This window comes from Neophocaena asiaeorientalis, unplaced genomic scaffold (genome assembly GCF_003031525.2).
Source record: "Neophocaena asiaeorientalis asiaeorientalis breed wild unplaced genomic scaffold, Neophocaena_asiaeorientalis_V1.1 scaffold670, whole genome shotgun sequence".
NCBI classification, from domain to species: Eukaryota; Metazoa; Chordata; class Mammalia; order Artiodactyla; family Phocoenidae; genus Neophocaena; species Neophocaena asiaeorientalis.
Window position 1 is genome coordinate 35451 of NW_020175080.1, and position 14135 is coordinate 49585.

The 14135-nt window shown below is 38.5% G+C and overlaps 2 protein-coding genes across 2 annotated transcripts in view; one reads left to right on the forward strand and one right to left on the reverse strand.

The window, feature by feature from the left end:
* Positions 1 to 13088, reverse strand: part of KIAA1328 (KIAA1328 ortholog) — a gene marked incomplete at its 3' end in the record, with an annotated part of 16927 nt that extends 3839 nt beyond the window's left edge. The window contains exons 1-3 of the mRNA XM_024764149.1: positions 12995 to 13088; positions 6902 to 6937; positions 6045 to 6187 (exon numbers count right to left, since the gene is read on the reverse strand). Of these exons, the coding sequence (XP_024619917.1) occupies positions 6045 to 6187; positions 6902 to 6937; positions 12995 to 13052 (237 nt within the window). The remainder of the gene's footprint in view (positions 1 to 6044; positions 6188 to 6901; positions 6938 to 12994) is intronic.
* A 111-nt stretch (positions 13089 to 13199) lies between these two features.
* TPGS2 (tubulin polyglutamylase complex subunit 2) overlaps positions 13200 to 14135 on the forward strand; it is a 56323-nt gene continuing 55387 nt past the window's right edge. Inside the window, exon 1 of the mRNA XM_024764156.1 lies at positions 13200 to 13539. Within this exon, the coding sequence (XP_024619924.1) occupies positions 13458 to 13539 (82 nt within the window). The 5' untranslated portion in view covers positions 13200 to 13457. The remainder of the gene's footprint in view (positions 13540 to 14135) is intronic.

Genomic DNA, 14135 nt, shown 5'->3' on the forward strand with positions numbered 1-14135 from the left:
AAAAAAAAAAAAAAAAAAAAAAAAAAGAAGTCACTGGATTTGGCAATGTGAAAAATTGCTGAAAACCCTTTAAAAGAAATTTCTGTAAACAAAAAAGAGAAACCCTTGCACACAGGCAAGAACTTCAGCAGCACTGTGTTTAGGCAAAAACCTGAAAACACAAATGTTTGTCAACCAGAGTTAAACTGTGGTATATTTATACAATGGAATTCTGTAGCTACTGGTTGTTACGCTGTTGATATTCATCTTCAAACCCATCCCCCACGCTCTGTTTTGTGATGCTGAGGCTGAGACTCTGGAAACTTCATTTCTTCTTTGCCACAACGTTCTGTTAAACTCTGCCAACAGGAAGAACCAGAGGCTCTTAGAGGAAGAAAGGACACATTCCTTTCTCTTTGCTTCCTGTTTCTATCAGTGCCACCCCTGTCAGAGATCTTTACCCTGGCAAGAACAGCTGATTCCAGTTGGTAGTTCTTCTAGCCCTCATAGAACCAGCCTTTATCATATCTGCTTGGGGATAGCAATACCAGTCAGGCTGGTTTCCCATCATCGGAGGTCAAAGTTCCAGCTCTAAGTGGCTCCCCCTCCAAGCGTCTAGGTTTTAATAATTCCAACTTGTTCTGTTTTCCCAGCCCTAAAGATGGTGGTTGTTTCTTGCAGTTACTACCTACACGATAACCTAGTGTGCCCTTTTTGCTTTTCACTTCTCCAGCACCAATTTAACAAGTCTTTATATTAAATACTCTCAGTTAAAATAACTGACTAAACCCTGACTGAAATATCAGTGAAAGGAAATGAAATCCAACTATATGCAACATAAATAAATCTCAGGAACATAATGTTGAACAAAAAAGCAAATCACACAATACGAGATCATTTATATAAAGTTTGAAATATATATATAAAACTAAACATTGTTTAAAAAATAAATACATGTTTAGACCATATAGGACAGGGATTGGTAAACTATGACTGCAAGCCAAATCTGGCCCAAAGCTTGTTTTTGTAAAAAAGGTTTATTAAAACACAGCCATGGGGGACTTCCCTGGTGGCGCAGTGGTTAAGAATCTGTCTGCCAATGCAGGGGACGTGGGTTCAAGCCCTGGTCCGGGAAGATCCCACATGCCGTGGAGCAACTAAGCCCATGCACCACAACTACTGAGCCTGCGCTCTAGAGCCCGTGAGCCACAACTACTGAGCCCACGTGCCACAACTACTGAAGCCTGCGTGCCTAGAGCCCGTGCTCCACAACAAGAGAAGCCACCGCAATGAGAAGCCTGCGCACCACAACAAAGAGTAGCCCCCACTTGCCACAACTAGAGAAAGCCCGCGAGGAGCAACAAAGACCCAACAGAGCCAAAAATAAATACATTAATTAATTAAAAACAAAACAAAACACAGCCATGCACATTCTTTTATACACTGACATACATATGGCTTTTTCCACACTATAGTGGCAGACTTAGATAATTAAGACAGAAACCATGTGTCTCACAGAGGCTAAATATTTTCCATCTGGCCATTTAAAGAAAAAGTTTGTCAACCCCTGATATAGAAAAACAAAAGAATGAAAAACACAAAATTCAGGATAGAGATTACCAAAAAAGATGCTATGCTATAATAAGGGAAGGATACATCTCTACAGACAGATACTACCTCAGACTGCAAGGAAGTCTGAGACTCTTCCTAGTCAATCTTTCTTTCTTTCTCCTCTCACAGTTGCCAGACTTGTAATGAAATTTTAAGTCTCTCCTTGAATTACAATAGCATCTTGGTAATTCAATGGGGAAAAGAATGGTCCTCTTAATAAATGATACTGGACCAACAGACTATCAGTATGGAAAAATGAACTTGCTATAAAGTTTGTTGCATTTTTAAATCTCTTTAGAAGACAGTTGAAATAAAAGGAATCCAAACTGAAAAGGGGTATGTAAAACTATCTCTATTCACAGATGGCATGATCTTATATATAGAAAATTGTAAGGAATTTACCAAAAAACTATTAGATTAGAACTAATAAATGAATTTAGAAAGGTAGCAGGATAAAAAATCAACTGTGTTTCTGGACACTAGCAGTGAAAAATCCAAAAATGAAATTAAGAAGACAATTCCGTTAATAGTAGTACCAAAAAGTATAAAACACAATACTTGAAAATAAATTTAACAAAAGGAGTATAAGGCATGTACACTGAAAACTATAAAACATCACTGAAAGAAATTAAAGAAGACATAAAAATAAATAGAAAGACATTTTACACACCATATTCAAGGACTGGAAGACTTAATAGTATTAAGTTGAGAGTACTCTCCAAATGGATCTAAAGACTCAACACAACATAGGGGTGGGGGAGTAGGAAATACAAACTGTGGGGTGTAAGATAGGCTCAAGGATGTATTGTACAACACGAGGAATATAGCCAATAATATATAGGTATATATACAATATATACATAAAAAACTGAATCACTGTACTGTACACCTGAAACTAACGTAACATTGTAAATCAACTATACTTGAATTAAAAACTTTTTAAATTTTTTTTAAAAAGATTCAACACAGGGCTTCCCTGGTGGCGCAGTGGTTGAGAATCTGCCTGCTAATGCAGGGGACACGGGTTCGAGCCCTGGTCTGGGAAGATTCCACATGCCACGGAGCAACTAGGCCTGTGAGCCACAACTACTGAGCCTGTGCGCCTGGAGCCTGTGCTCCGCAACAACAGAGGCCACGACAGTGAGAGGCCTGTGCACCGCGATGAAGAGTGGCCCTCGCTTGCCACAACTAGAGAAAGCCCTCGCACAGAAACGAGGACCCAACAAAGACAAAAATAAAAATAAATAAATTAAAAGAAGGCTCAACATTAAAAAAAAAAAAAAAGATTCAACACAATTGCTACTGAAATCCAAGTTGACTTTTGTGCGGAAATTGACAACTTGATTCTATAATTCTTATGGAAATGCAAAAGACCCAGAATAGCCAGAACAACCTTGAAAAGGAAGAACAAACTTGGAGTACTTACACTTCCTGATTCCAGGACTTACTGCAAAGCTACAGTATACTAAAGCAGTGTGGTATTGCAATTAAAAAAGAAATATAGATCAATGGAATAGAATTGAGACTACAGAAACAAACACATTTATGATTAACAGATTTTCAACAAGGGTGGCAAGACAATCAAAGGAGAAAGAATGGTCTTTGCAACAAATGACGCTGGGACAACTGGAAATCCACATGCAAAAGAATGAAGTTGGGTCACTACCCATAGCATGTACAGAAATTACATCAAAATGGATCAAAGCCTAAATGTAATATCTAAGATTATAAAACTCCTAGATATTGGTATAAATCTTTGAGACCTTGGTTTAGTCAATGATTTCTTAGATATGACAGCAAATAAATAATTAAATAAATAAAAGGAAAACACTGATAAGTTGGACTTCATCAAAATTTAAAACTTTCAAGCTTCAAAGGACACCAATAAGAAAGTGAAAAGAGGATTTCACTTGTGGCACTGCTTAAGAATCTGCCTGCCAATGCAGGGGACACGGATTCAAGCCCTGGTCTGGGAAGATCCCACATGCCGCAGAGCAACAAAGCCCATGTGCCACAACTACTGAGCCTGCGCTCTAGAGCCAGCAAGCCACAACTACTGAAGCCCGCTTGCCTAGAGCCTGTGCTCCGTCCACAACAAGAGTAGCCCGCACAACACAACGAAGAGTAAGCCCCCATTTACCGCAACTAGAGAAAGCCCACACACAGCAGTGAAGACCCAATGCAGCCAAAAATAAAAATAAATAAATAAATAAATTTTATTTAAAAAAATAAAGAAAGTGAAAAGAAAATTCACAAAATTGGAGAAAATATCTGCAAATCATATATATGACAAGGAACTTGGAGATGGAATCTATAAAGAACTCTTACAACTCATCAATAAGAAGACAAACAACCCAATTGAAAAAGATCTGGATAGACATTTCTCTAAAGAACACATACAAATGGCCAAGAAGCACATAAAGAGATGATCATTATTGGCCATTAGGAAAAAACAAATCAAAACCACAATGAGATACCACTTCACACTCACTATGACAATTATAAATAAAAAAGATGGATACAAAGTGTTGGTGAGAATGTGGAGAATCTGGAATCCTCATACATTGCTGGTGGAATGTAAAATGGTATAGCTACTTTGGTAGTTCATCAAAAGGTTAAACACAGAATTACTATATGACCCAGAAATTCTAATTCTAGGTGTATACACAAGAAAATTGAAAACATACATCCATACAAAAACTTGTACATGAATGTTGACAGCAATATTATTGATAATAGCCAAAAACTGTAACAACCCAAATGTCCTTCAACTGGTGGTTAAACAAAATATGTATTGAGCCATAAAAAGAAATGAAGTAAAGATACATGATACAACATAGATGAAACTTGAAATCACTATACTAAATGAAAAAAGCCAGTCACAAAAGGCCACATGTTACATTATTCCAGTTATATGAAATGTCCAGACAAATACAGAGAGACTAAAAGCAGACTAGTGGTTGCCAGGAGCTGATATGAATGGGGAATAGCTTCTGTTCATTATAAAATACACAAACCATTATATGAAAAAATACTTTCAATTTTTGATAAGAACTTGCAAATTCAACTATTCACATCCTAGTGTGAAATGTACACACTGGGGATATAAGTAACATAGGCAGGCTTTCTGAGCTAATCACCGTTAAATCCTGTAGATAACTAAACGTAAAACAGTTGACCCTTAAACAACATGGGTTTGAACTGCACAAGTCTACTTACAAGCAGATTTTTTTCAATAAATATATTGCAAAACTTTTTGGAGATTTACAACAATTTGAATAAGCTTGCACACGAACCACAGAGCCTAAGAAATATTTTTTAAAAATTAAGAAAAAAGGTGTGTCATGAATGCGTAAAGTATATGTAAATATACATATAACATTCAAAATATGTGTTAATTGACTATTTATGTTATCAGTAAGGCTTTCATTCAACAGTAGGCTATTAGTAAAGTTTTGGGGAGCCAAAAGGTATACGCAAATATTCAACTGCCCGGAGTTCAACACCCCTAACACCCGTGTTGTTCAAGGGTCAACTGTAATTAGTAACAAACTAGACATTGAAAATTTCAATATCTGAACATAAACCAGGGACTGAAAAACATTTTTTATATAGAATTCGATAGCAAATGATTTTGGCTTTGTGAGCATTCACCTTTACAGCACCTCTGTCATTGTAATACGAAACTGGCAATAACATAACACTAAAAGACTGAGAGTGGCTGTGTTCCAGTAACACTTTACTCACAAAACAGGAAGAAGCAGATTTGGCCTACAGGTCATAGATTGCCAAACCCTGAGTTAAACTCTGGTTGCGGAGACAAAATATAACAAAAAGTAAAGTGAAATAAACCAATCAGATAGAGCATATACCAAAGGAAAGTACAGACACTATTAAAGAGGCAAAGAAAGACAAAGGAGAAATCAATGACTGAGCTATAAAAATAAATTCTTTATGATATTATTTGCCAAACGAAGGAAATAATAACAATAACAATAATAATACAGGCTAATTTTGTTTTAATAAAGCATTTTCTTATATACAAAGGTTTATCCATCATCAAGTAACAAATTCACATGAGCAAAAATCACAAAGGACACCTAATAAAAGAAAAAAATTGTCAATTTGATTTACTAACTCCACACAGATCAGGATTTAAGTCTTTGGAGACATACTAAGACAATAAATGTTTCTTAACTAAGGCTTAAAGCAAGCCTGGACATTTTGGAATAAAAATGAGTAATACACATTTTATATTCATACTAAGCAAAGCATCCTAGAATCCTCTGTATCTTTAAAAATGCTTGTAGATCATCTAATGTTCTTTCAAGGGCTCTTCTACCCTTATCTATCAGTTATTGGTCAGCACAAAAAAATCACTTACTGGTCAGCATTTATAAAGACTGGAGAATAAGGAAAAAAAAAAAAACAGAAAAAGAAAAAAAATTACTGACCTGTTCATCTACTGAATCCCCTGCACCTTTTAAAGACTCCATGGAGACTGAAGTAGCAGTCACCCTGGAAGTCTTAAGTTTAACATCAGCTTTTGGATTCACCATCTTGTGTCTTGATCTGATATTTCCTTCTGTAGAAATTCCTAAGGATTTCCATCAAACAAGATTTCAAAATTATATCTTTTCATTCTCTTAAACCCTCCCCCCACCAACCTCTTCCTTGATATCCTCTACTTATGGCACGTGATGGGGAAGTCTCTTACTTTATAAACTTCGTTTTAAGGCTCTGTTAATAAATAATGAATCATGAAAAGATGACGTCTTGCATGCAAAGATTCAACTGAAGTATTTTTAAATGGGGATGTGAACATCCGTAAGTCACATTAAAACCAATCAACTACAACATACTATACATACCTTAACTTATTGAAAATTAAAAATCTGATTTTTCACATAATTAGGATGCCTCCAGTGGTTCAGTTTTACTACTCATCTCTTAACAACCAGTATGTAAGCTTTAAAGTCTATTACATAAACACTATATAAAGAAGTTTTCACATTTTTTTGAAATATAAAATTTAAACTATTATTTGTAATATGACAAGAAAAGAATCTCTTGCTCTTTAACACATGAAGTATTCTGTAAATTCATCAAAAGCTGACTTGCCCAGCCAGCCCCTAAAATAAGGCAGTATTTCAAACCTTAGTGGGGTCATACCAAACATTAAAAAAAAAAATTAGGTTCTGATGAACTGTTCTGCATCTACTTATACCTGCAAAGTTCTCCTAATGTTTTTATTTTCTCCTAACTCTTAAGAAGCAAAGGAAGTTTACCAAATTAATGCATAAAATCATACCTGGAACATACACTACTGACTGTTCTTCATCAGAAACTATGCAGGAAGACATAAAGGAAAATACTAGAAAAGATTATCCAACATCCAAACATTGCTGTTCTGTATTTCTGTTATAATTTGTAATTTGTTTTGACCTGGGAGTTTATAACTAGCTTTTAAAATCAAAACTAGAAAGCACCATAATTAAAATAAATGTAGGAAAATTAATAATCCTTTAAAGTTAATCTTTATATATTCACAACTATCTGCTTTGTAAAAATTTTGGAAGGCCTTGTTCCATAAAAGTTTTATCCATGCTTATTCCCAAGTGAGATACACTACAAATTAGTTTCCTTTCATTTTCTTTCCTTTCATAAACAAGGAGTCAAATACTCCATTTTGCTCATCATAGGTGAATGACAAGTTATTTTAGGTATGAATTCGTAATTTCAAAGGGAGCTTTAGCTTTTAATTTTAAAGTAAGCTTTAGCATTGACATATATACAGTACCAAATGTAAAATGGATAGCTAGTGGGAAACTGCTGCATAACACAGGGAGATCAGCTCTGATGCTTTGTGAGGACCTAGAGGGGTGGGATAGGGAGGATGGGAAGAGGCTCAAGAGGGAGGGGATATGGGGATATATGTATACTTATAGCTGATTCACTTTGTTTTACAACAGAAACTAACACAACATTGTAAAGCAATTATACTCCAATAAAGATATATTAAAAAAAAAGAATTTGTAATTTCAAAGTGAGTTTCAGCTTTGAAGAATAAACACTATTTGAGGGCAAGTCAATCATGTCAACACAAAAAACATTTTTTATTCTTCTGCAGTATATTCATGAAATGTCTCAAGAAACCCTACTATTTAACAAGTTGAAGAAATTTAAGACAAAAAGAACTATTCTGAATTTCAAAAGGAGAAACTCAGAAAGGCTAGAACACTGCTATAGAAAGGGAACCAATATAATAAGAAAGTTTACTTTCCAGAAATAAAATTTTATTCAGAACTATATCTAAATCCAGGTATGTCCACCATTTGATAACCTTCTATCACACTTCCAGGAAGTAAGTGTCTAAACAATTTTTTCCAAATGATCTAGAAAATACTAAAGTTTTCTGTTACTTTATAAAACACTTTCTTTTCCAAAATTTGTAGACAAACCAATTATTAACTATTTCCTCCTGGGAAAAGGCTGGAATAAAACAGTGGATTAATAACATGTTAAAAAATCAATATATTTCAGTTCAGAATCAATTCTAGTAATGGAATCTTTTCAAGGAATGCTGATTGGAAATGCCTAGAATCCCTATGGAACACAAAGATGGTGTTTACTGTCTGAACTGCCAGGTGGTTTCTAACAGCTCTCTGCAGCACTATCACAGCTTCAAGCTTTTGGCTGATAGGGCCTCTAAAAACTTTAAATTCCCTTAGACATCAGGGATGGAGCTTAGAAAATTTTAGGAGGCACATAAGACAAGTAAACAAGCAAAAACTTAGACCCCCCAAGTCCAAGGAAATTGACTGCAACTAACACTGGAGCAGAGAAAGAATTTCTAAATTCACTGACATACAATCCAAATCCTTACAAAATGAAATTGTGCACACTCTTTAACAGCAGATTCATTTTTTACATCCCTTGGGACTGCACACACTGCAGGTGCTCAATAAATGTTTAATCATTTGCTGTTGGAAATATACACATGGGAGAAAGTACCCAGCGGAAAAAATTCAAGATGACCCAGGACATGTTCCATACAGCAGTGTCTTCAACTAGAGTATAAAGTAGTGATGAATTTTCAGAACATTGTCCATCTCCAAGGATGACCTATGGAAAGACTGACATAACAGAGTCCTGGAAAACATACTACACTTCTCTGGATCATTCACAAAGGACCCTGCTCAACAGCTGGAAGAGACCAGCCACTGAGGACCCCACTCAGCTGCACCTTGATTTGGAAGCTCATCAAGTATTTTACACTTTCTCCTCTCTTCTCAAACCAGATGCCACCTCCCCCATCCTTACTCTAAGCTAATAACTTTGCTTCCTACTTCTTTAAGAAAAACCAACTGTAGAAGCCTTCACAAGCTTCTATTTGCTGATCACATGATACTACATATAGAAAACCCTAAAGACTCCACCAAAAAACTGTTAAAACGAATAAATAAATTCAGTTTGTTTACAAACAAAAGTTGCAGGATACAAAATCAATATATAAAAATCTATTGCATTTCTATATAAGAATAACCAACTATCAGAAAGACAAGTTAGGAAAATAATCCAATTTACAAATGCATCAAAAAAGAATAAAATATCTAGGAATAAACTTAATTAAGGAGGTGAAAGACCTATTCACTGAAAACTATAAGACACTGATAAAAGAAAATGAAGAAAACACAAATAGATATTCCATGCTTATGAATTGAAAGAATATTGTTAAAATGTTCATATAGCAATCTACAGATTCAATGCAATCTCTATCAAAATTCCAATGCCATTTTTCACAGAAATAGAACAAACAATCCTAAAATTTGTATGAAACCACAAAAGACCCCAATCAGACAAAGCAATTTTGAGAAAGAAGAATAAAGCTGGAGGTATCACACTTCCTGGTTTCAAAATATTACAAAGCTATAGTTATCAAAACAGTACAGTACTGGCATAAAAACCGACACAAAAGACCCCCATGATAGCTACACTTTTCCTGCTTTATTTTTCTCTATGGCACCTGTAATCACTGGACATATAATATTATTTTACTTATTCATGAACTCATCTCATTTCACTAAAATGTAAGCAGCAAGCGGGTGAAGATTTGTATCATTTTGTTCAATGTTGTATCACCTAAGGTCAAAGCATGCCTGGCTCATGGTAAACCATCTATGAACGAATGAAATTGATATTTATTTAATCCTATGAGGCACTGTCCAACAACTCAGTGTTATCTTTCTCTTTCTGTCCTACTCAAAATATGCACACAAAACCCACTAGCTACATCCATGCCAAATTTCTTTTCAAGTATAAAAACGCTAAATAAACAGACCTTAACAAAAGTTTTTATAAATAAGACAGAAATATTTGAAATTGCCTCCATCCAACCTATCCTTTCTACTCATTTGTAATCTATCTTCAGCTCTTTATCTTAAGAACCCAAATATTCACCTTCTTCAAATACAAAGATTCCCAACAAATATATATATTTTATGGCAAAGTCAAAGAGACACAATATATACCAAATGTATATTGGACCTCTTATTGGGTTCTATGTGCCACCTTAGTTCTACTTGGTTCATTTGGAAGTGCCTCAATAAGACAAGTACAGCAAATTATAAAGAGTCTTTAATGCCCAAGTTTCTGGAATTAAAGTAGTAATGAGAAACCCAAGGCAGAAGTGGTAGAGAGAAATAAGTATACCTACCCTAACCAGGATCTGAAGAAAATAAACTTAGTACTTCCCACTCTACCCTAACCTTATGAGTTTGAATCACTTACCAACAACATATTATTATTACTAACCACAACTATTTTCCTGACTAGTATATTATTTTAACATCAACGTAAAGTCTCTATTTTTAATTAAAAACTCAATGGCAGAGCTTATAGCTACTGCAATGTTTTGACCAGGTCCTTTACAGTTCTAACTAACATCAAGTTCATAATATTGTTAATGATAATACACTTGAGTGCACTTCAGCAAATTTAGATACTGAAGAAACACTAACTTCTTTTGATATTACCAGGAGCTATAACGAAGGAGGAAAGCAGTTTATGGCCAAAGGGGCATATTCTACTTGCAGATTTAAGCCATAAATGACAACATGGCATACTCATTGTTTACACATTGGGTATAAAGACATACCTTGTGCAAAACAGCACTGCTGAATCATACTGTGCAGGAGATACATAACTCATAAGAACAACAGTATGAAAAAGGTGATATTCAGTCACAGATGATCTGTCCTCAGATGACAGAAACATCCAGGACTAGGAAATCGCTCAATCATATTTCTCTAATTGCTTAGGTGAAACACTGAAAATCTTTCAATAGTGTGAAAATAATACCAGATTATAGGTGCATAATTTTTGGTCTTTTTCTATTGAAAGTTCTAAGTATAAATGCTTTGGGGTGGTCTGAGAAGTCATCATTGTCACAAGAAAAGAGATCAAGATCAAAAGACACGTGACTAAATCAAATGATTGATAATTATTGTTATGCTTTTTAGCAAAGATTCAGTAACAAATTTATATTTGACATTGCTTTTATGTCCTATAGAGATTAAAATGAAAATATCTGAGACTGGGTATTAACTGGTCATTATGTGGAACAGGAAGGGTGATAGTGGTAACCTTGTAATTCCTTTCAAGCATCTGAATTTCTACAGAATGTAATCATCAACATTTTCCCCATATAATTTCAACTCCCCACTTTGAATGGGAAGATTAGTATTTTACATAAATGTTTAGAGTAAGGGAGAGTGTAAGAGAAAAGGAAGGCCATGTGACTTCTATATGAAATAGGGAGTAATATGACTGCACGAATAACTGAGAGTACAGGGTTGCTAAGACCAGGAGCATAGATTTAGTTTACATACCTATTAACTTAATCAGACCCACTGCAACAGACTGTCTCCCCTCCCCACGCCCCACACACATTCTATATCAGAACAATATTCTTACATATTCTGTATCAGCACAATAGCATTGGTTATACAGAAAGTTAAGGAATAATAACCAAAGCCACATGGATGGTTATGAAAATGATTACACTAAAGAAGCACATTATAAGCTAATAATCTTCAAATATCTCTATCACAAAATTCTAACAATGTAGAGGTAATGTTTCATGAGAAAGTATGACTCATCCCAATTTCCTAACTTCCTAATTCAGCCCACTTGTTCCCAGTGTACATATTCTACTGATAGGTAAAGAAAAAAATATTTTATTTGCACAGTGCCTCAGTGGGCTTTTATCCACCGTGTACACGATTTCACTTGATTCCCACCGACCTATCACACACAAGTGGTAATTATGTTTAGAAAGTGCATAACACTAAACACGGAGCAACAAGAAATGCAAAAATATCCCACTCTCCACGGCATAACACTTTAATCCTAGTAATTCAACAAGGGTAACTGATAATACAACTTTCTAAGTTTTACTGAGAGCTAAGCAGAATGTGCAAAGAATGATTCTGCCGAAGTTAAGAGCAATGCTTCCAACGATGCCATCACCAATCCTAGTAAACAGACAAAAAGACTTGCCTCTGCGGGCACCCAATACACTGAATGCCTTCCTTTCAGGTAACACTCCTCTAACATGAAGCAAATTATCAGAACCAAAGATCAGCCTAGAACAGTCTACCTAACACAGGGAAAGAACCAGTTTTGTCAGACATCTCATCATAGATACTAATCTGGGAATACTACCGCAAGGATAAAAGCGCCACAGCTTCTCTACCATAAAACAACCCAAGAACTTCAGTCCTGCTAGTGGGACCCGCAATCTACATGCAAATCAACACCACTTCCAGGCCCTAAAATCTGCATCGCGTCCTATTCCATAATCATCATCACTAGATCATGTCCGCGTGAAACCAAGTCCACAATTCTCCAAAGATCTCAGTATGAAAATAAATCACCACTGACAGGCCTTCTAAGTCCAACAAGGTCCTGACTTACTCTTAACAACTCAGACTGAGGACACTCCTAAAGACAAAAAGCTCTTGGACCACCCAACACCATGCACTCCTCCACAAGCTCACTCCGAATAGACTAGGCCGGCCGGAGGTCATCCCGGGCAGAGGGACCCTTCCAGCCCCAGGAGAGGCCAAGACTCTAGGCCATCTCTCCAGAGCTCAGCGCCAAGGAGGGCTGGGAAACATCTGTGCCGAGTCCCCACGCCTGAACTCCAGCCTGGAGACAGTGCAGGCTCTCTGACACCTAATACCCAAGCAAGAGCATAGCCCAGCACCCGGACGGCGGCCGGACGGGACGGCCCCGCGACCGGGGTCCGCGGCAAGCTTCTCCCCTGCTCTCCGCGTCCCTCGCGACCGTTCGCCGCACCGGGGAAAGCGCCGGCGCCCCCTGCCAGGCGGGCAAAGGATACAGTCGCGGCTCCAGAACGCCGCCGCGCCGGGTCTGGAGGGGCCCGCCACGTCCGCCATCTTGAAACAACCGCCACTCGGGGCGTCCTACCGAGGCCGTCCAACCCCGGCCTCCAGGCCCGGTCCCGATTGGCCGCACTGCGCAGAGGCCCGCCCCCGCTTACGCAGCCGGCCCCGGCGGGGCGGGAGGGTCCGGGCGGTGGAGTCGCTGTGTCCCGGCGGCGTGGCGTGGAGCCCCAGCCGGGGCGGCGGGAACGAGCGCCTCGTGGAACTGCTACTCCCAGAGCAGCCCGGGCCCCCAATCTCCGCCCAGCCGCGCTCTCAGGCTCCGAGCACTACAACTCCCGGCATGCCGTGAACTTGAGGGCCGCGCCTCCCGGGCGGGGTCCGGCCCTCCCGGCCGCCCCGCTCCCCCGCCCTGTCCCAGCCGCTCCTCAGACCGCGCGCAGAGCTGGGACGCAAGCCATGGAGGAGACACCGCTCCCGCTGCTGGGCAGCAACAAGCCGCACCTGGAGAAGCTGACCTTGGGGGTCACCCGCATCCTAGGTGAGTGGGACGGGGGGGCCGTGGGGGGCCACTGCGGGACGAGGGGTGTGCCGTGGAAGCACGGAGGGAAGGCAAGAGCCGGACCCTGTAGGCCAGTGGGCATCGCGGCTGTAACTTCCGTTGTTAAGGGGGAAAGTGGGGAATGGGGTGCTTGACTAGGCCGGGGAAGGGTTTGCGGAGAGTGTGGATACAGAGATGTGAAGCTCTAAGGTCGCCCCACCCGAAGTCCCACCACAGGGCCCAAGAAGGTCGGGCAAAAATGTTCAAAGGGGAGACAGCAGGCACCTGACAGTTGGGGGGTTGGCTGTCCCGAGAGGCCTTCTTGGCCTCTGGTAACAGAGAGAGCTGGGGGAATGTTGCAGCCAACCTCTCAGGGTACCAATTCCCATGCGCCTTCCCGTACACGGCACCTGAAGTGGTCCAGAGGAATCAAGGCTGGCACCATTGAATGAATGGGTGGTTTTCCTTTACTAACCTTTAATAAGCACTAACCTTTACTTAGTACCCACCGCTATGTTACATGCTGGGGCAACAATAAAATAAAACGAAATGAAACACAAACACAGTTCAATAATCTATTATCGCTCAGAAGTAGC